Source organism: Pipistrellus hanaki (assembly GCF_964339955.1).
Source record: "Pipistrellus hanaki genome assembly, chromosome: 1".
NCBI classification, from domain to species: Eukaryota; Metazoa; Chordata; class Mammalia; order Chiroptera; family Vespertilionidae; genus Pipistrellus; species Pipistrellus hanaki.
In genome coordinates, this window is record NC_140503.1 from 133,805,137 (window position 1) to 133,828,495 (window position 23,359).

The following is a 23,359-nucleotide window of genomic DNA, read 5'->3' on the forward strand; positions in this document are numbered from 1 at the left end:
CACTTTATAATTTTGAGGGGCTTCACAATTATTCTTGCTAATTACTCATTCCCATGCTCCACTCATTCTAGAAAACATCACCATTTTGGAGATGAGTAAGTAGTCCCACGACTTAGGGGAGAAATATCTGTTTGGAACTTAGGGCCCATGGAATTGTCACTAATTTAGTGGCCCCTGCTTCTAAATGTGATTTGGGGGTAATTTTTTGAGTGGGCAGGTGCAAGGAACTCATGTTACACAGATCCTCAGATTATATCAAACCTTCTCTAATGCTGCTGAGGTTTCACTTTAAGCCATCTGTCAGTTTTATGTTTTGTGTTGTGATTTGTGATATCTACATCCTTTTGACTTTGGAGGGTTTTCCCCTCGAGGCAAGCAGGGGGGCGGGGGGACAGGGCACTGAAGTCTGGAAGAACAGGATTGCTCCATATTTCATTCATTCCATCTCTTGTCGAGTGTTGCTCTGGGCTTGCCCCTGCGCTCACACACCACTGCCTTGCCTCAGTTTGCCCTTTGAGACCTTTCCTCAGAGGCTGTCAAAGATGGTCAGAAGAACTTTGTATCTTCTGCTCGATACCAGCTCTGGATGGGAATTTATCCACTGACACACAGACTTATCAACTTGACTGAGCACCTACTGTGTGCCAAGTACTGAGTATGCTGGAATCATATCTTGTAGACCTCAGTCATTGCTTCATATTACTTCACAAATTCTCTACGTATTCTTTCCATCTTTCATAGCAACACAGGGCATTTTTCTTAATTTAATGTGGCAATTCTTGGTATCTGTGGTGACCACCCAAAATTCATAAGTTGAAATCCTAATGCCTTAGGTCAGTGGTTGGCAAACTCATTATTCAGCAAAGCCAAATACCAACAGTACAACAATTAAAATTTCTTTTGAGGGCCAAATTTTTTAAACTTAAACCTCTTCTAATGCCACTTCTTCAAAATAGACTCCCCCAGGCATGGTATTTTGTGGAAGAGCCACACTCAAGGGGCCAAAGAGCCACATGTGGCTCGTGAGCCACAATTTGCTGATCATGGCCTTAGGTAATGGAATTAGGAGGTGATTAGATCATGAGGGCAAAGCTCTCATTCATGGGATTAGTGATATTATAAAAGAGACCCCACAGTGTTCCCAAGCCCCTTTTGTCATGTGAAGACTCAGCAGGAAGGTGCCAGCTGGCACCTTGATCTTGGACTTCCAGCCTCCAGAATTGTGAAATATAAATGTTTGTTGTTTATAAGCCACCTAGTCTGTGATATTATGTTATAGCAGCCTGAATGGACTAAGACAGTATATGAAATTAACAACTAAGAGGATGTAATGTCCTCGGTACCGCTACATTCCAAGAGTGTTCTTTTGGAATGGGAATCTGAGAGGCACTCTAGATTTTTTTAGTGTCCCATCCATCAAAGTACTAATCTGTGCTTCTCAACCTTACTCCAGCGCACCTCATGTTATGACTTCAATTGAAACAGTACTTTCTATTACGTTGGCAATATAAATGTCCAAATTTGAGACGAGATAGGTATACAAGGCAGAAAAAGTTGGCATTATTACTGTTGCATTTAGAAATTTAGCTTTTTATTGTAGAAATTACCTATAACATGTGAGTGCACATGTAATATACCTTTAAAAGTGTTTTAGGCCAAAACCGGTTTGGCTCAGTGAATGGAGCATCAGCCTGTGGACTGAAAGGTCTCAGGTTCAATTCTGGTCAAGGGTATGTACCTTGGTTGTGGGCACATCCCCAGTAGGAGGTGTGTGGGAGGCAGCTGATCGATGTTTCTCTCATCAATGTTTCTAACTCTCTCTCTCCCTTCCTCTCTGTAAAAAAATCAATGTATTAAAAAAGTGATTTAGAAAACTAGAAATTTGGCTGATTTCATCTCACCCCTGCCCCACTTTTCCAGTTTTTCCCTCACCAAGTTTGCATTCATAGCTAACCATTTTATTTACAAAGTTAAAAACATCTTTTTGTATGTAGAGAACTTTGAGGTGAGTTTTTGTTGTCCTTTGCTAATTATCTCTGTAATACTTTTTGAAAAATTTTCCTTACAAAGTTAGTAATCAGGATAGTTAAAAATTAAATGCTATGGTAGATAAGCCCCAAAGAATAATAATTTCGTCGAAACCGGTTTGGCTCAGTGGATAGAGAGTTGGTCTGCAGGCTGAAGGGTCCCAGGTTTGATTCTGGTCAAGGGCATGTGCCTTGGCTGCAGGCACATCCCCAGTGTGCAGGAGGCAGCTGATCAATGTTTCTTTCTCATCAAGGTTTTTAACCCTCTATCCCTCTCTCTTCCTCTCTAAAAAATCAATAAAATATATTTTTTTAAAAAGAATAATAATTTGTCCCCAAAAGTGCTTAGCCTATTTATTTTTAATTCACCCTTCATTTAATAACTTTTTGAAACGGATCCTATATAATAAAAGACCAGCCACCAAAAGTATAATGACTGGAAGGACCAGAGCTCAGAATCACCATGCCCCTTGCAGGGCTGGCCCCACCCCCAAGCAAGTGGTTAGGGGCAATCAGGCAGGCAGGCAGAGTGGCTAGGGGTGATTAGGTAGGCAGATGGCCCCTTCTGGGGCTGGACGTGCCTCCCAGCAAAGAAAGAGGGAGGCCCAGGCCACAGGCAGCAACTCTGTGGCAGGTGTGCGGCCAGCCAGCGATTGCCCCGAAGAGGGAGGCCCAGGCCAGCCAAGCAATCGCACCCCATGCCATCTGCAGAGGGAAGCTACTGGTGGCAGGGGAGGGGGAGCAGCGTTGCACAGATGGCAGGCAGTGGCAGTGGTGGGGGTGGGGCCAGCTTCCTGAAGCCATGGGAAAGAAAGCCCCTGATAAGCCCTGATCTCAGGCCAGGCCTAAGATCTACCCGAGGGGTCCCAGATTGTGAGAAGGTGCAGGTTGGGCTGAGGGGATGCCCCCCCCCACCCCTCCATTCCACCCCCACCCTGCCCCGCCAAGTGCACTAATTTTCATAACAAAGAACTAAACAACTGGTCGCTATGACATTCACTGACCACCAGGGAGCACATGGAACATGGCAGGCATTGGCCGCAGCAGGATAGTGGAGCAGGTGAGCTGGGGTGCCAGACCAAGGTGAGTTCCTGGTGCACTGTGGTCCCTCCTGGCACTTGTACCTGCTCCCGGCGCTGGCCCTGCCCCCACTCGCACCCACTGATGGTGCCTGGCTCTGGCCCTGATTACTTGGGGCCATCAGTGTGTGCGAGCAGTGGCTGGCAGCCCCGGTCATCCCTCAGGGCTTCTCTACCTCCCCCTGTTCCTGAGGGGCGTTTGGGGCAGCAGCCACTTCTTGCACCCACTGCTGGTGACAGCCCCACTCACACCTCAGCCAGCACCAGAGCCGCTGTTCCACCCACTGCTGGCACCCGGCACCAGTACCAAAATCACTCAGCACCCGATGGCTCAGCATCATCAGTGGGTGTGAGCAATGGCTGCCTGCCCCAATCGGCCCTGAGGGCCTCTCCACCTTCCCTGCTCCTGAGGGGTAATTGGGGCAGCAGCTACTGTTGGCTCCTGCTAATGGCTCCAGCCCCACTCACACTTGCTCTTAGTGCTGGTCCCAATAGGTCCCAATCGCTCTGAACTGTCAGCGGGTGTGAGCAGGGATGGCTCCATTAGTGCATGGGAGCTGTGGTGGTGAAAACAGGACTGCTGACAGATGGGAGCAGGAAGGGGTGTGGAGGATGGACCAAGATCCGCCCCTGTGCCCACTGCAGCCTAGCGGCCCACCGTTCCTTTCAAGGTGCACCTTTGGTGGACAAGTTGCTCCATCTTTCTAAACTTGAACTTTTCCAGCTGAGAAGTAATAGCACAGCTCTACCCAACCCACAGCATTGTTATGGGGATTAAATGAGCTGACAAATGTGAAAGGGTCTTGAAATTTAAAACATAACACCATGAAAGGAATTCTTGGTATTGTCTGCTGTGTCAACTATATGCCTGAATTAGAATAAAAAGTGATTCTTTTTTTATTTCCACATACCTGTTGTGAAGACTACAAAAAGGAATTTTGAAAATAAAATACAGTTGACCTTTGAAGAATGTGAGAGTAAGGGGCACAGTCAAAAATCCATGTATAACTTTTGACTCCAAAAAAAAAAAAAACCTTAATTACTAATAGCCTACTGTTATATGCATTATGTACTGTATCCTTAGAATAAAGTAAGGTAGAGAAAATAAAATGGTAAGAAAATCATAAGGAAGAGAAAATGCATTTACATTACTGTGTTTATTGGGGAGGTGGAGGAATCTGTGTACAAATGGACCTATGTATTGATAGTTTAAACCCCTGTTATTCAAGGGTTAACTGTAGCCTCTCTCCAGAAGTTCCAATAGTTAAAAATAAATTCATTTCTTTTTTAATTAATATTTACTAAGCACCAGCTAGAGGAAAGTTATTCAATCAGGTGGATTAAGAAGTACAAAGATTAATGAATGTGGATTTGGAATTAAAGACTTACAATACAATATGTAAATGTAAGAAATGACATACCTTCTTTCTATTCACTCATCTCTATAAGCACAAGTGCAGCACATAAAACGGGGGTGGGGGGGGGGCGGAGGTAAGGCCTCCAATCTGTCAATAGCGGAGTTTAGACAAGCATTACACTCTTGCCTCAATAGCTCTCTCATTATTTAGGTACCTAGACTAAAAAGAAAGTGGAGAGAAAAGAAAATATTTGATGGTTTGGCTCAATTCCTGTCCTTACTACTATGGACCCATAATTCATGTCATCATAGGAATAGCCTCATGTCCTGCAGCACTGGCTTCTAAGGATAAGACTCTATTTATGGGAAAGTAGGAGCATTATCGTTATCTCAGGACTTGCCTCATAGTTCAGGCCACACTAGAAATTGGATGGAAATGTTAAGAAAAGAGATTTCTGTCTGAGCAGAATATTTTTGCCTTTCTATCACAGACAAAACTGTGGCCAATGGCAGTTCACTCATTCTGCTTTTTATTAATATTGGTGGTGACAGAACACACCCAGTTTCATTACCAGCTCTTCAGGTGCTTTCAAACATAATGGCTTTTGTCTCCCCCATTTAACCGCTGGGACAAAGAGAGCTACAGAGTGGTGAAGGGACCACTGTCTCAGAACCCACCCTCAGAGCAGCCGAACCCTTTATCTCCAAGGTCTCTCTGGTCCTAAATTCATTTACATTTATCTGGCTCCCAAAAAACAACTTAGATTTTTAGATCTGCCTTTTCTAGGCAAGTTTATTCATATTTATATATTCACTCCATAACTTTCATATGCCATAATTAGAAAGTGTAAGCATATGGCTGTTTTAGGGACAAGACTTTCATTTCCCTGTTTGACCTTTGCCCGCTTATTCATCATGTTATCTTCCTTCCTTCCTTCCAGAAATAGCGGTGGTGACTGCTACCAGTCACCTTGGCTTATTGTCCTCAATTCAGTGGATAATCTAAGCAAGATTACTGTGCAGTGGAGAGAAAAGAACCTTCATTCCCCTCCAGGGGGACTCCATATCCCTAGCTGTGGGTCAAGACTAAGTTCAGAGGTCAGAGATCTAGCAAGATGTTAGGGTGTATTTCAGGTCTTCAAATAGGAAGGAGACAGAGCACACCCTTATTTCCCTGCCGCACTATTATTCCCACGAAAGGCCCCCAGGTGAGTACTGAGGAGCCTGATTGTGGTGAGGAAGAAAAGGTGAGGCATGTGGCACCTGGGAGTGAGGACACCAGGACTCTGATCCAATCTGTTTGGAGCTGTGTTCTGCATTATTCCATCCGAGCTGAGAGCATTCTTGGCTTCCCCTCAGCTCACACCTCCTGGAGTGATGCCTTCGTCTGCACTTTTGGAAGACTGCCTATTCTGTCTGTAGCATCTCGTTGTTTTTTTTTTGTTGTTTTTTTTTTGTTGTTTTTTTTTTTTTTTTTTTTGTGTGTGTGTGTGTGTGTGTGTGTGTGTGTGTGTGTATGTTTAACTTGCTGTTTCCTTGGCTAATCTGCATGGAATTCTTCTAATTCCAATAAACAGCAGTACAATGTGTATTTCCCTGGCTAACAATATGCTAAGCCCAGAGAGCATAATGAAGTAGGGAAGCAGGTTTTTCTTATTTGGGAAAAGAACACCTCGTTGGTCTTTTGAGGCGGATGCTCCAGTGCCAGGCAGGACATCAGTGTGACCCAACAATCTTTGCATTGCCTGCCTCCTTTAGATGCCATGCTTCAGGTCGAGGATAGCTCCAATCTGCAGGAACGCTGGTGCCCACAGAGTTAAAATATTTCCAAGGTCTCCAATGCCTGTCCTCCGCATCCATGACCCAGGGTGGGGCTGAGGGTCTTGACCTTGTCACTCTTCCCGAGGACAAGAGCAGAGGAAATGATGAATCCAACTGTGAATTCCGTGTCCCAGAAAAAAAGAAGCAAAAATCCTTCCCAGCACAACAACTGATCCAAATCTTCTCTTAGTCATCCGTGATGCTTGCTGGTAGCTGAGAGCAAAAAAGAAAACGTGAGATTGGCTTTGCTGTTAAATGTATAGGAGAAAGGTAAACGAGTCCCTTATTTTCCTTTCCAAATTTTTAAGATGGCAATTAGGAGAACTAGCACCAGGCAGGCCTGAGTGAATACAAACAAGACCCCTGTAGGCAGCACAGTGTATTAATGTAAAAATATGCCTAGACAACATAACTTGTCAGAGAGGATTATTTCTACTTAGTGAGTCTGCAGGAGCCCCTTTGCTCCACCATTCAGAATTTGACTAGAGAAGAGAGTGGGGCAAGAGAGAGAGAGAGAGAGAGAGAGAGAGAGAGAGAGAGAGAGAGAGAGAGTCAGGGAGGGAGAGAGGGAGAGAGAGCGCGCGCATTAGTGAACAGCTACTGTGGCATTGATGTTTGAGCGCACTTCTGAACTGGCTTTGTTGAGACTATCAGTGTCTCAGTGCAGAAAGCATGCGCTGTCCCAAATCTGCTGTTACTATGAGAAATGAGGAGCTGCTTTTAAGGTATGTTCGGTGGCCTTTGTTTTAATGTGTCTTTTTCTCGTTTCCAGAGCTAGTTGAAACAACAATCCTGCTCTGAAGCAAGTAGCTTAGAAGAGGGGGGAATGATCTAGAGAGAGAGAAAGAAAGAGAGGGAAACAAAAATCCAGACCAAGAGACTGAGAGAGAGAGAGAGAAAGCGAGAGAAAGGACAAGGACTGCTGCGAGCGAGTTCTATTTGCAGGAGTTGCCTTTTGAAAGCATATCATGTTTTTGCTCGCTGGGATCTGTGAGTGGCCAGTGGCTCATTTTAACGGCTCTGAATCTGGCTTTTGGTTTGTCTTTTCCTTTGCAATGCCTAAGCCTCTTTCCTTATTATGCACTCTGCATGGAGTAATGACCGAAAAAGGAGCTAAAGAGACCCCATATTAGACTTGCGTTCCAAATTCCGCTCTAATCTGGACTTAGCCTACCTAGATAGCCCTTCCCTGTTACCAGGTTTGGATCACTTTATCCTGTTTGCCAAAATGTGTACCTGTTTAAAGACCTCTGTTCATGCATGGCGTCCCGGGTCCCTGTGTGTTGAAAACAAATATTTGTTTCCTGCATCTGTGTTAGGGTTCTATCGCATACCAAGAATGAGCCACTACTGACCTTTTGGAAAGCAGAGAAAGAATTATGAGAGAATTGGCATCCTGCTTTGAAAAATGTAGTCTTTTGTTTATTTGCTAGCAGACATTGTAGCACTGAATACATCTTTGGGTCTGACAATGGGACTCGTTGAACAATGGAGCTGTCAAACTAGCTTAATGCTTGTCTGGGCCCTTTTTTTTCTTTTTCTTTTTTTTTTCTTTTTCTTTCTCAACGCCCTTTTTATCTGCTATAATCTTGTTTGTATAGACTATACAAAATGAATAGCTTTTGGTACTGCTTGTTTGTGGTTTTGTGCTTTTAAAAAATTTAATATCTGCCGTTTGTAGAGCTTTTTGCATTTTGCAGCTATGTTGGTTGGATTAAGTTAAAGATTTATTGCTTACCTCTCTGTTAACTACAGAAAGAAATGTATTGATTGAGACTGCTTGTAATACCATTATCATTCTGGCAAATACCTTGTTATCAGACATGCCTCTACAGTATTTATGCCTGGGGATTTAAAATTTGTCTGTTTGGTGGACTTACAGAATGTAAGCAAGAAAGAAGTTAAGAGGAATATTTCTGTGTTGAAGTAAATTATAATTTTTAGTCTTTATCACCTCTTTTGGCATACAAATAGAGAAATAGTTTAGAAATTCAAAGATAAGTGAAAACTTTTGCCCTTATTATTTTGGTCACAAACTATTATTATATAGCCTGTTAAGTTGTTAAGTTAAAGGTCTCTGTGGAACATATTGATTTCTGATATATGGTTATGTGCTCATAAAATGCATTTCCATGCAGGGAAGACATTTCACACATCCTCAATTTTTTTTTCTTTTTATGACATAAGCATCTATTTCTAATGTGAAAACAGTGAGACTTCAAAAAGTGAAAAATGGAAAAATGTGTTTTGAACTTCTTATAATATTAAAATCACTTTTATTCTCATACTAGATATTAAAGAATGGACCTTATAATATTAAATGGTGCCCTAGCTGGTTTTGCTCAGTGGACAGAGCATCGGCCTGTGAACTGAAAGGTCTCAGGTTCCATTCTGGACAAGGGCACATGCCCGGGTTGTGGGCTTGATCCCCAGTGGGAGACTTGCAGGAAGCAGCTGATCCATGATTCTCTCTCATCATGGATGTTTCTATCTCTCTCCCTCTTCCTTCTTCCCTAAAATCAATAAAAAATATATTTAAAAAATAATATTATTAAATGGTAATTTATTCACATGACAATCATCACATTGAGGTTGGTTTCTGTAAAGAATATATATATATATATATATATATATATATATATATATATATATATATATATATATTACCTAACATTTTAATGTTTTGTTTTAATTAGCTGCTTGTGCCAGAACAATATTTTGAAAAATATCAGTAAATTTATGGAGAGAGATTAAGGACCTAATTTTTTAAAAACAGAAGGAGAGTCATTTTAAAGGGCAAAATTTAAAAATATTTAGTTATAATTATTTCCTTTTAGGTTATATTGTGGTGTAAATTAGTGAAAATACTGGTAAAAAAGGAACAAGATGTATTATTTTTGAAAACACAGTTAAGAAATAGTAACTGTTTTTTAGAGTTTGGACTTACACTTTCATTTATTAAACTTAAGTTGAAATGTTACAAAATACTCAATTCAGGATAATTTAAATTAATGTTATAGGCTTTAAAATTGCCTTCTCAAGTATAGATTTTTCTATGGGCAATATTTTCAGAGCCTAGGTGGACCCAAACGTATCTGCAGTATAATGATATTTTTTAAGTTATCCATTGTGAATAGAATGGATTTTAAATGCGTACTTATTATGTTCTCTTACTCCCAGTGGGATCTGAACTGCTCACTCCATCGGGTATGCCAATAATTGCTTTTAGGATGAGCTCATAAAAGGTAGTAATTGGTGAAGCTTTATAACTGAAGCTGGCCCACTGTTACCAGCACACCTAGATGCTGCTTTCATGGGAAATTTTTATTCCAAAACAAAGGTTGCAAAGCAAAATTTTTTTTGTGGTTTGGAAGGAAAAAACAGTCCCCTATGCTCCCTAGCTGCCTATCAGTAGCACACTGAAATAAAGAGACAACTTGGGAACCTCCATGTTGAATTTTTTACTAAATTACAATTATTTCCCTGAGATCAATTCACCTGGATTTCTAGGTGGTCTTGGGTTTAAGAAGGAGGGAAATCCCTTCTTACTTCGTTTGCTTCTCCTGGGTCTGATCCATTATGAGCCAGAATTTGGAGACACCCCTTTTTAGCATTTCTCATACATATTCTCTTTTCCTTTAGCCTGATGGGGAAGGTAGGAAATGGCCTAAAGTTGGGAAACTTGTCTACGTTTATTTTCATGACAGTCACAAGATATGTAATTTGCCATCAGTGTGATGATCCCCCTCCATAGTGACCTAAAGAAATGTCAATGTAAATTTTAATTCTAAGCCAACACTTGCAGAAAAGGAATAGCAAAAGATTCAAACCGGGAAAATGGCTCCTTTCACACACAAGCCTCCGGAATACCCACGTAGACATGCTCAGCAGGCCATAGGCTGAGATCTGTAACCTTGATGTATTGCTTTTCCTTTATCTGTTAAAATAAACCCTCAACATTTTATTTTTATTTTTCTAACATTAGTGTATACAATAGCAAAATACTCTTCTGGGAATAAAAAACAAAGAAGAACATTTGATTAATATTCATATCTGGAACTTCATAGCAAGTACAGATTGTGCTTAAATAGGTAGGAAGTCATTCCAAGAGTGAATCAATACTAATTATTGTAATCAGGGGGGTTAATTAGGTGAGAATGTGGCTGATGGGAAGTTCATTGCTCAGAGCCCTGGAAATACCAAGGTTGATGAAAAGAAAGGCAGAATGCGAAAGGAAGAGTGCTGTGTGGGAATGATTGCTCCCTCTCAAGGGGTCAGGGTTCGTAGATGCGAAGCACACCTTGATTCGGTTTAATCTGGTAGTGAGGAAATTAGAAATCTCCAACTTAGGTCCTGGTGTAGAGATTTCCGTAAAAGTCGTTGGAACTGCCGCTTGTTTAGTGGCATCTCGCTGAGATCCATAGCATCTTTCTGCACCTCTTCAAACAGTAACAAGTAAAGTCTATTCAGTTGCAATAATGCCTTCGATCATCCTTACTAGCCTTCCTGAATTTCTTCCTACAGTTTGGTGATTCCTAGGGGATTTTCCCTTTCATAAAACTATTGATTGCTTCTGTAATGTTTATTGGCTTTGGGAATTTTCTGAACTCACAGTGACTTTTTTTTTTTTTCTGTAGGAAAGATGAGGCAGCAGAGGTTTGGAGAGGGTTAAAACCTGTGGCATTTTCCTTAACGGACACAGGGAAGAGGGTGTCAGAGGAAGAAAAGCATATGTGAGGCTTTAATGTTGTAGCCCATTAAGACTGGAAATGAAGTGTCCTAGAGCTGTAGCACCTTTCTGATCACATGACACCAATCTACAGAGATGAGGCTGAGATGGAAGCCAAACATACATGTAAGGGAGAGAGAGAGAGAGAGAGAGAGAGAGAGAGAGAGAGAGAGAGAGAGAGAGAGAGAGAGAGATTAACCCTGACTTGTGATGAGGTACACAGTCTTCTGCTTCACGTGAAATCTTTAAGGATTATCACATACAGGAATGTTTGTCTTCTCCATAGCATTCTCCTCACTGTGGGACTCATCCCAAGCACATTTCCTTGTATGTCAAGGCCATCAGAGTTAACGGAAACTGGCATCTGTGGGCAGAGGATGACAGTGGCCCAGAGTGACAGGTATTACCAGGACAGCTCGAGCTGCCACCTCAGCCCATTCCAAGTTGACCCGCCCATGACTGGCTGCTTAGGACTGTGATGAATCACTGGAGTTTATGAAGCAGGACGTGCCAACATGCCCTCGGAGCAAAAGAAACACTAGACTTTTCCTGTAAAATCATTCTGTTCAACCCGCTTTGTTGTCTTGGCCAAGAAGAGCTGTCCAGGGCTTTTTAAATGCCTGTCTTGAGAAAGGTGGCAGCTGCCGTCCGTAAAACTCTGCTGAAACCTATGGATGGCATTGCTGGCTGCTAGCTGGCGTGTGAGCGGACTAGAATGGGCACAGCTGTGTCTGATGCAGACATGGATCAGATGCTTCTCACCCCTCCCGGGACGCTGCACATCTCAGTAATTCAAGGGCCCTGCAATGTGGTTGTCTTTGTCATGGTATTCCTTTGTTAATAGCTTGGTCTGGGGCCCCGCTCTCTTTTGGGTTCTGTGAGATGAGACGGCTCACTGTTCATTCATTCAGAGGTGATTTAAGAAGCGCTTCTGTAAATGAAAAGTGCACTGTGTTGGGGGTGGTTGGCATGAATTCCTGGTGGCAGCAGTTAGGATTCCTTGGCTTTCTCTTTGGAAACTGACTTGGTAAAAAGGGATGGAGACCTCATTCCACACCCCAGCACCTACTCTCCATAAATCAGAATCTTCCTCTTCCCTCTGGATTAGACTGCTGGTCTCAGACATAGAAATGTCAGTGGAAACTCCAATGTTATAGGACAGTAACATTAAGACTGGCTTTCTCTTCCTTCCCACCTGCCAGTTCCATGTTTAAACAAAGATTGCAGGGTGGGAGTGTTAATGATTGAAGTTAAGAAATAACATCAAAATTTAGTAACAATCGACTCTATGCCTCCCACTATATCAGGTGGTCTCTTTTATCTTTTATAATGTAATTCTTACATATATCCAAGAGGTCTGTTATTCCCATTTTAAAGCTGGAGAAACTGAGCTTGAGAAAGGTAAAGTGCTAGGCCTAGAGGCTCAGCTTCAAGTGGAAGGGATTCTAACTCAGAGCTCAAACAACTCCTTCCTTGGCCAACTTAAAGTATAACAATCGGATATTTGACACATTAAAGTCAAGTCTTCCTCTGGGGCTGCATTCCCACGGTGGACTTCGATTGGTGATTGGTACACACCTCCTGGTTTTGCCACTGAGTAAGCTGAAAAGTCAGAAAGGGTGGGGATAAGGGAGAGAGATCAACCAAAAGACTTGTGTACATGCATATAAGCCTAACCACTGGTCAACAGGGGGATGGGGGCATGTGTGGTAAGGGGTTTGGGATGGGAACGGGGGGATGAGGATAAATATGAGATACCTTAAACAAAAAAGAACTTTTTTTTTATAAAAAAGTCAGAAAGGGAATAGAAAGTGAAAAACTATCAGCAGTGTTTTGCTTCTGAGTTCTGACCACAACTCCCCTCTGTGTCTCTGCTTGTTCATGAGGGCTTTGAATTAAAGCATCATAAGCCTCACTTTTTTCAGGCTTTAATCTGTATAATGGGAACAAATGTTGGAAGGAATAATGGAGTACTTTAAAGCTTTATGAAGTTGAAACATGACTTTTTATCTGTATTCATGGCCAAAATATGTCATGCTGGGATCATAACCAATCTGGCATTAAAGACATATCGTGCTCAATATAGGACAGAGCCTCGGCCATTAAGAAGTTCACAGCAGTTATGAAACAGAGCAGTGGGTAAGAAGGTACCAAGTGGTGTAATGCAGAGGAGAGAAACACTGAACGAGGCCTTGAAGGACCAATGGTGAGGAGGGGAGGGAAGATGTTTTTAGAACACCCTGGTCTTATCTTTCTATTAAAAAGAGAAAAAAATATCCTCAGCCTCGTCACCTTTCTTTTTCAGATTCTCAAGGTCATTCACATCTCTCCTTCTCTCTAACCTTGCCACATTACTCTGAAATAGGACAAATGTAGCTATTAGCCTCCAGAGAGTATGGGGAAACTAAGTGATTGGGTAACACAAAGGTTTACACTCAGCAGTAGAGACAAGATGAGAGAACACATTCCATTTAGCTTGGGTAGTTAGCTACACCATTTTTCCATGAAGATGTTAGGTAGTTTTTTTTGTTGTTGTAGTTGTTGTTTTAAGAGAAAGGGACAAAAATAAAAAAATCATTTTTCCTAATGGACTTCATGGGAATTAGCATCACAAGCAAGCTTAAATAAAAAGCCACTTGGGATTTTTGAAAACCTCTATCATAAGCTAAAAATGGCTAGAGATCTGAACCATATTATAGGGGAAAAAATAAATTTCCTGTGCTCAAAACCTTAATGTATTTTCAACCTCCATGTCACATTAATAGCTTGGTTATATAATTGCGGTGGGAATAATTAGGCTAACACATTGTACTTCTTATCTGAGGATCATGGTGGGTGTTGATATTCCAGCCAGTCATCCCTACAAGGAAATGAGGGCCACACGTGTGACAAAGGTCTAGCGAGGAATCAGAAAATTAAATGGTGTTCCCAGCGTCCATCAACTCTGTGGCAGAATTCAACAGGTGTCGTTCTTAAATCATAGAATCTTTTTCACTCAGTTTGAAAGCAGCATTTGCCTCAAAGAGTCTAGTCTGCATGCACCATATCAGATGACTTCTGATCCCCGTAACCAGAAGCTCTTTGATGGGGCTCTGTCATCGGTGTGGATAAAGCAGATTCGTGTATTTTGTTTTTGCAGAACCCCAGACTTTTGCTCTCTTAATCCTCACTCCAATTCATTTGTTCAGGAAAAGGAGAGACATTCAGGCAAATGGGGCTGTCATGCCTGCAGAGATTTCCTCTCAAGTTGAGATTGTGATTCTTGTCAAGGGCTGTCTAGGGCAGCCCCCACCCTTCGGCTAAAACTTCCATTTCGCTTTCTTTCACCCTCACCTGTTGCTGCTTTCTCTCTGGACCTAGTGTCAGGCCTGCTACTGTATCCACCCAGCTGCTGCCACTCAGCTGTTGTCCTCTGTCAAGCAACTGTTTCTCCTTTTAAAATTTAACAACACGTGACAGTAAGATGAGAACTTTGGGCCAGTAGGGGAAAATCTTTTGTGGGGGTGGGAGTGTTGAAGGGCAGATTGCCAAGAACTAAAACCCTCATTCTGATAGGTATAAATTTTGTTCCTGCCGCCAGCCTGGCACCAGATAAGGGTACCTGGTATAGTCTGAAAAATCTCGGCATCTTCAAGAGGCCACTGAAACATTCCTTCGGAGTATTTTTTTTCCTCTCAGTGCCTTTGTGTACAAATCGCCATGCCGGACAGACAAGCCTTGTTCATCTTCCCATCCTTTCTCCATTCTCCTTCCCCATTTTCACATCTGAGACTTACTTCGTGGGACACAGCCTTGCAGCCTCCCCCTCCCACCCCTTGTCTGGAAGGAAGCCCAACTCCAAAGACAGCTGTTCCTAGGTCAGAAACCAGCCTTGGTCAAGGCTAAGGCAAACTCCATTTTTCTGGCAGATAAGCAGCCAACAACAACTCATTTCACTTTTGTAGTCACCTGCCTCTTCAGGCACCAGCTGTAGAGGGAAGCTTCTGGGATTGTCTGGCTTCCATTTGAGAGAGAGAAAAAGAGAAAGCCGAGGGTGGGGGAAACAAAGAAGGCAGCAGCAGTATAATGGAGAAAGAAGGAAAAAGGAAAAGCAAGTTAGAGAGGGAAGTGATGAGCTGGCTGGGCTCTGGCTCTGTCAGATCCCCAGTGCTAACCTTTCATCCCCTTGGAATGGAAGCATCTGAAAACCCTAGAAGGGCACCGCATTTGAGAGCAAGAAGGTATGTATGCAAAGAATGGCCTTCAGTCTGAGGGCCTCTTCAGAAGGGAGATAAATTCACCAGCATGTATTTTTGCTCTATTAAAAACAGATTCAGAAAAACACAATATTGCAAAAAGCCAGTAGCAGCTGTTCTCCAGGGAGAGTGACTATTTAAAATTCCCGTAAAAATGTAAAATATGAATTTAATAACGATCTCATCTTTATTGGCATTTAATTTCACTTAAGTTGTTTTAAGGTTGTGATAAAATCTCCATTCCAGAAGCTTTCAAAGGTGGGGGCGGGGGAAGAATAAGGCGATAATTTTAAACTTGTGATTGGTGATGTAAGTATTTATTTCTTAGATGATACTCTTATGGTGCTAAGAAAATATATATTTACAATGTCTCATTTAAGGATCTGTTTGTTTGTTTCCAAGCAGCTAATAAAACTGGGTAAGCCCAGAACAATCCCATGGCCACGAAGTCAGATGCTCTCTTAGGTACTTAAAATTCATGCAGATTTCAAATTTATTGGCTGGAAATGATGGGAAATCCCCTTATAGGGCCTCTATTTCCTGCTCCAAATGGCTTTGAGCACAGTGGGCTTTTTTATTTTATAAAAACCAAATAGCGATGTTAATAAAATTTGAATTTGAAAATGGGACAGGGGAAAAACGTTTTGGATTCTAGTTTGTAACGATGAGCCAGAAGGAGGGAAGAGGGGAGAGAAATCCTTTTATGAAGGTGGCTTTTTGAGTAGACAAAACAGTGCTGGTTCATCTATAGTCACATAGCTGATAGGTTGCTTTTAAAGAGATTACAATGCATAAAGTTATGTGTAGGGATAGTTTTTTTTTGTTGTTGTTGTTGTTTTTGTTTGTTTTTTAAAGGGAGATTTATCATGAAATATACAGGGTTGTTTGCAGGAGAAGAAAATTCTATAGATGAAATACCAGTCTCTAAGTTGTAGTATATAGATGTACAAAAATGCTGAAAGGTCTGTAGTTGAGGGACTACATTCTGGTTCATTGATTGAAGGAGGTGACAGGAATAGGATTGTTTGATTTCAAGCAGTGTGTGCACTCTATGTACAAATGCATTTATTAGCATTCTGCCTCTATTGAGGGTTCTGTTGTTGTTTAAAAAAAATGCCAATGATAATTCAGTGCTCAAACAATGACCATTGGACAAAACTCGGTTTGAGATGAGGCAGGAGGGGGAAAGAGGTTTGCTGAGACAGCACAGTGCACCCCATTCCATTGCCTTGGAAGGCCTCCTGTAAAAATGAGGTCATTCAGAAACTTTCCCTTGAAGAGCTTCCAATTCTTGAATTGCCTTTTGTTTGGGAAATGAATAGCAAGTTGATTAAAAAAAGAAAGAAAAGGAGACAATTAGGGAAGGTAGGGGGATGGGCCCAGGGAAGAGCTTGAGGTTTTTCTGCAACGAAGCTAAAACTGTGAGGAACGTCATGGTTCCCAACAGCTCTGCCCTTCATGGTGTCACCAGCCAGGTGGTGTCCTCAAGAGGAGCCTGCTAAGGGCCCCATCCTCTCTCACGGCTGTTAGCGAGATCCTTGGCTGTAAAATAGCTTCATTGAAACCCAGTGTTCCACAGCGCCCAGTGGTCTGCCAAATAACTCCAACTGCCAAAAATGATACCTGATGGCTCATTGCTGAACAAAAATTTAAAAGGAGCCCCATTGAGTCATTATATATATATATATACAATATCTATATCTATATCTATATCTATATCTATCTATCTATCTATCTATCTATCTATATATATATATATCTCCTGTCAAAGCAGTGAAATGAAAAATTTAAGCTTTTCATCAGGTGTTATTTGGTTGGGATTTTGTTTTGTTTTTGGTTTTAAGCTCAAACCTTTGAAATTTGTGTACATGTACTGATGTCATGGAAGCAAAACCCTATGGGATGGGTATATGTGTGTGTGTGTGTGTGTGTGTGTGTGTGTGTGTTTTGTTTCTCCCTGGCACCTACATCACGTCCATTCACTACATTACTTGTGTATCTGGCTGCCAAACTATTTAAACTCAACCGTATCCCATAAGCTTTCCTTGGCTCATGCCATCACTGTATCCCACATAAGAGTGATCTTTTATATTTGACCCCAGTTTTGCTTCTCACTCTAAATGGTAAAGCAAGTGTGCTTTGAAAACTCCGGCACACTAGCTGTTGAATAAGGCAATAACCTATGCACTTGTAATTCTTTCTCTATGACCTACTTACACACTACTTCACCCTCCTTATAGTATGATTAAAAGCTTCTTTGAATCCACGATCGCCTCCAGGGATTGGAGGCGAGAATTTAACAAACTGCTGAGAAGGCTTAAGTCAGTAAGAGGGCTTCCCTACAGCTTCTCCCAACTAATTCACATGCAATTAAGGGGAAAATAAATATTTCAGAAGTGTACATGTTAATGAAGCTTTTTCTACCTTATGGAATGTAGACATCTATGGAGCTTTATTCCATAGCAGTTTTGAAAATATTTTTTTTCTTTTGATTAATGCAGTTGTGCTCTGCTTCTGTTCCTTCATTTTAAAATAAGTTTGTTAAATATATACATTTGGGACATATGTAAATAATGTGTGGAGAGCCAAGAACTGTGAAGTTTGTCTCATTTATCCAGCTAGTTATTAAAATCATTGAAAGACCAACAGAATTCTTAAAAATTTTAAGGTAGTTTGCAGTAGCTGAGGGAGGGATAAATGTAACCTAGTGTTATTAGGAAAAGTTTGGGCCTTTTGAATCTGCGAATTCATTTTATTGCACCTGCTTTTCAATTCCTTATGAATCTAGACCTGGTTCCTCAGAAAGGCAATGCTGTCAAATGAAGGTTAGTCCTAACCTTACATTCAATGGTCTTGGAATTAGAATGATCTTGGTCAAAAGCCAGCTATACTGTTCAGCTGAAGAAGGAAATTGAGTGAATTATGTATGTTTGGCCTTAATTGAATACTCCAGGCCTGTTACTCTATATTGCTCAATGCATCAAGCCTGGATTTAAATTGCTATGTGAATTTAAATTGGTATATACATATTTATTTTCCTTCAAAACCTCTAGAGATGGTCAAGTCTCATTACTACACAAGAAATTGGTGAGAAAAAACAATTTTTCCCTCCATATTGTGATGTCTGATACATTTAGCTACAAGCGGTACATTTGGTACATTCACACGTGACTGAATTGTTTAACCCCCTGGCTACTGTGATTAGCAAGAGGCAAGCTATTAATGTGAACACTGCAATTTATGATGTTGCTTTAGAATGTGAACTAGACCATGATGTAGTTTTACATACTTGTGACCTTGTGAAAAGTTCAGTTTCATCCAAATAACCAAACAATAAAATAATGAGAATGCTAAATTAGAATGCCACCATATAAATCCTTTATCTTTCAAGAATTTGACAAATCACCTGGGAAAATCAAACTCACCTGCTTCTATTTATTTGTAAGTGTGTTGTCATTTTTTCTCAATTCCTATCAGTAAATCAGACACAAATCTTCAATAGGTATTTAAGCTTCATGGCCATTACAGATCTAACACTCTTCCATTAAGTCACTGTTGCTTTTTAATCCTCGTTTAAATACTAGGAACTGGCAAATTCATGATTTATCTTTAAAAAAAAACATGATTTATTACGGTGTTTCTTATTTCCATTCCTTTTATAATTCTTCGTGTTTTCAAGATGATACAAAAGGAATCATAACTGTACAGCGATTGATTCATCTTTCTCCTTACAGCTCTGAGTGAGATAAGTCCCGAAATGTCACTCGGGTCATTTAGGAGATACTGACTTTGGCTAAACCAGGAATCCTATTTCAGTTCTTTTGGTTAGTTCACACACAGACAAGCCTATCACCCTGAGAGCATTTACACAAACACTTGGGATGATTCTGTCTCTGGTGACTTTGGGATTTGCTTTTGACCTGCACCACCCGAACTAGGCTTTGGCCACACCGTGGCACGGAACCTAGCGTCGCTTCTGGGGCCTCTTGTAAGCCACTGGAAATGGGGCATTAAGAGGAACTGGGCAGAGTCCGTGCCTTGAGTGTTTCTAGATGCTCCGGGACCCTAGGAAAACTGGGGCTATTTTTAAAGCCAGTGGTGAGCTCAGCAGTTCCGGCCGGCCGCCCGCCTCGGGCAGGTCCCTCCCCCCGGGCGGGCCCGCAGGGGTTAAGCGCGGAGCTCCGCCCCCGCTGCCCGCACCTGGCGCTCCGCACCCTGCGGCCTGGGCTCCGGCTCCGGCGGGGATTGGCGGCTCCGGCTCCGGAGGGGATCCGCGGCGCGGGCGGGAGAGAATGTGACCGGTGCCGCGGGCTCGGGCGGCCGCCGCGGGGAGGGAGGCCGCGCGCACCTGTCCCTGCCCGTCTCGCCGGCCGCGGCCGCTCGGACGCGCGCACCGCCGCCGCCCCCCGCGCGCCCGCCCGCCCTCCGAGCGCCTCGCGCGCCGCCAGCATGACTTCTGCCTTCAAGCTGGATTTCCTCCCGGACATGATGGTCGAGGGGCGCCTGCTAGTTCCCGACCGAATGTGAGTGAGTGGGGTCCCCGGGCAGGGGGGACGGGTGGTCGGGCGGGCGGTCTCCTCGCGACCCCGACCGGGTGGCCGGCCGTGGCCAAGTCGCCTTCCCGGAGCCCCGGGGCGGGAGAGGCGGGCGCGGCGGCTCCGCTGCCCCGGGGACGGGAGCGGAGACTCGGGCTCAGCCGCCTCCGCTGGGCTTCGGAGCCAGGGGCGCCGGGCTTGGGGAGGAGGGAGGGTGTCCCGACCGGCTGGGCGGCGCGGGGACAGGGGTCCGGGATGGGGTTCGGGGGACCGGCCAGCCCGGCTGGCGAGGAGCGGCCAGCGGGGCGCGGCGTCCCGGGGCGGAGAGCGCGCGTGCACGCTCCTGCCATGGGCATCGCGGGGCTGTCGGAGCTCTGGTGGCCCATGTAGAGATCCCTTCTTAGCAAATTATCTGCTCCTCTGACTTTCCGTTTGCAAAGATTCCTTTCCGGTGGTGGGAGAGTGGGAGGGGAGAAGAGGAAAGAAAAGAAAAAAAGGGAGGGGGCGGTTAATTATAAAGCATTACAATAGCCAGGTGTGCTCTCTTGCAGACATGAGTGGTAAGTTTTTACGTAATCCTGGCGGTTTTGTCTGGGTATACAGCCCTATCATTTAATCATTAATGAGCTTCTGGTTGTTTTACGTGTTGTCAAACTAGGGGTAGTTTTTACTGGGAGAAGTAGAGAGCTGGGATTCCTGAGGAAAGAAAGGGAAGTATGCCTCATGCTTATCTAGTGGGTTTGTCTTGGTGGTGGCTGAGCTGGTAAGAGAAACTTTGATCATCACCTCAGCAGGAGCTGTCTGTGTGTCAGGCGTGTGTGGTGGAAGGAAAACCCGAAGAGAGAGCTCGGGGATTGCCAGAAGTGGGTCTTAAAAGGTCTGTGTCCAAGAACTGGAATATGTGAAATTGTCAATTATCAGGAAAGGATTTCGGTAGCGAATCCAGGCTGCAATTAATCTAGGAAAAAGGACTGCTGCCCTTGGTAAGCGTCCACATAGCATGTTCCCTATTCTGCACACTGTTAAGACTTAACACCCATATTCTTTCTGGCACATTACTGTACTCGTAGCAATTTTCATGCCATTCCGAGCTTTATGATCCATTTCCCTGGCAACTAAGTTTCCCCTACGGTGCTAGATTCTTTTTCTTGTATGTTAAATGTTATGAGTTGAGAGATTCTTGAGAAACTCCGCAGCGGCCAATTATTTGAGCCCCTAGGATTTTTTTATTTTTTTTATTTTTATGGGGCAGAGGATGATACTATCTGTTAAATGAGAATTGTCTTTTCACTCGATATTAAGAACATTAACTTGCTTGTACACACGATCAGGTTCATTATCTCAACTAAGATAATCAGATAATATAAATTAAAATATTGAATTTCTTTTTGGCAGTTGTCTCAGAGAAATTAATCTTGGTTAGTAACATTCCCATGATATTTGTTTTAAAAGGTCTCCGTCTTGTCCTCCTTAAATGTGTGTGTGTGTGTGTGTGTGTGTGTTTATGTGTATGTGTATGTGTATGCTATATAGCTATATAATAGATGTTTGCACATTAGCTTTTGAAAGTTTTGTGTGTTTTCTCCTCTCTAGAGGAATGTCGGGCTGAACTGAAGGATTGGCTTACCATGATTTTGAATTTATGGTCACCTGCTATGTTATGGCCATAATATATCTTGCTAATGAATGCTCTGTGAATTTAAAGTGTTAGTGGCCTCGGAAAGGTGCTGTCTCTTGTCAGTTAAATTATGAAAGTTTAATTTGTCCTTTTCATTTAGGTGGATAAAGGTGGCGTGTTCAAAGTATTTGCTCCGAATAGAGCCTTTGTATTTTAGCTACAGAATACCCAAACAAATCCTAATGTCACTTCTACCCCACTTCTCTCCCAGATGTTAGTTATTTCCAAATGATGTCCTTTGGAATCAAACTTAAATTGTTTTCAGGGTTTGTCAACTATTGCTTAATTGACCTTTTACAGATAGAGGAAAAGTAGAGGATATGTAAATGATAATCTTATTGGTCTCCTTAGCCCTAAGAATACTGTACCATGTTTTCCGAAAGAGTTTGCAATTAACTCACATTAGAGACTGACTTGGGGGGCTAGAAGGGTGTGTGGGAGGGCACTGACCAATGGAAAATGCTTTCGCCACATTCACACAGTTGAGGTGATAGCTGTGTGGCTTTAATATTTTCCAGGCTGGTTATCATGTATAGAATATTGCCCTTTGCATTAAGTTTCAGTTGGCTAGATATTGGCCAGTTTCTATAAGGAAGTTAAATAAAACGTAGGGGCTTTACTTGTGCTGATTTTTTTTTTTTAAGCAGCAGGATGTATTTTCGATGGCATTTTCTCAGGAGAATGAATACATTAGATAAGTTTATAAGATGTAATTTGTTTGAGTCCTGGAGGCAGATGAACAAATAGCTTTGGAGATGAATTATTACGCTTCGTGGCCCCATAAGCCATCCAGTGTTTAAAAAGCCCAGGTCACTGAAGGTTCTATAGTGTTATGGAATTATTAGGACATATGCTTCTAAGTCTTGGGGTTTTAATATTCATTAATAAACTGTAAGTGGAAATGGACCCTTTAAATTATCCTAACTAGTAAAGTTTTGTTGTATCATTTATAACAAAGATGAAAATAAAATAGGAACTGATTTTTTAAAAATGTGTTTTAAACTGGGGTAGCTGGTTTTGGATTATTGTTGGGGGTTATCCTTTTTTGTCTTACTTTTGAATGATCATATATTCAATGAGGGTTTCTAAAAGTTGTTTTTTTTTAAATTTTGAACAAAATGTAAGAAATAATATCTTGGAGATGAGAAATTACAAATGGGAAAATCTATAAATGCAACTGCAAAAATTTTAGTTCAGATTGTGATGTTAAAATAACATGCTGAGAAGAAACTACCAATAAATTAAAATGAAATTTTATTTCCCCCCACCCCCTCAATTGGTAAGTAACCTTATTGAAAATGATAGAAGTTATCCTGAGTGTAAATTCATCATTTGGTGAATTCCCTGCTGTTCATTAAATCCTCTCAAGTGAGGATAAATAGGAATATTTATCAGTGTCTAATTGAACTGAAACTTGGTTCTAGGGATGTCATGGTTAAAGTTGAAAGAGGCGTCAGAGACCGTCTCATCGGCCCTTATTTTATAGATTAAGAAATGATTAGAGGGACAATTCGACCAGTCCAAGAAGGCAACACAATCACTGCCTTCCCCCTTCTCCCCTGATATGCCCAAAGCAGGAGTCATTAATGGAATGTCTGCTATGTCTCAAGACACTGTGTTTACAGTCTCTAACCTTCACAGTAGATCTGCAGAGTGGTTATTACAGTCATTATACAGGTTATCCTGAAAGAGGTTACATGCTTGCCTGTGCCACATAGGCCGGAAGTGGAAAAGCTGTGGTTGGCTGTGTGTGTGTGTTACATAAATGCATGCTCACATGTTAATTCGAGAGAAGAGAGATCAGTGAACTAAACATGACTTATTTTTTTGGTCAGAAAAACAAAATGGTGCTACGTGGGAATGAGTGAGCATTATAGGAAATACATACTGTACCAAGT

At 42.2% G+C, this 23,359-nt stretch overlaps 1 protein-coding gene across 32 annotated transcripts in view; it reads left to right on the forward strand.

The window, feature by feature from the left end:
- CELF2 (CUGBP Elav-like family member 2) overlaps positions 1-23,359 on the forward strand; it is a 526,216-nt gene that overhangs the window by 200,024 nt on the left and 302,833 nt on the right. For 5 of the 32 annotated variants that reach the window (XM_084888500.1, XM_084888504.1, XM_084888522.1 and 2 more), the window contains exon 1: positions 19,448-19,771. The exons of 13 other annotated variants lie outside the window; for them this stretch is intronic. In XM_084888500.1, coding sequence (XP_084744626.1) covers positions 19,698-19,771 — 74 coding nt within the window. In that variant the 5' untranslated portion in view covers positions 19,448-19,697. Of the gene's footprint in view, positions 1-14,920; positions 15,234-19,445; positions 19,772-20,324; positions 20,344-20,582; positions 20,661-23,359 lie in introns of those variants that run through there. 14 more of the 32 variants (XM_084888497.1, XM_084888515.1, XM_084888516.1 and 11 more) reach the window with 9 other exon arrangements.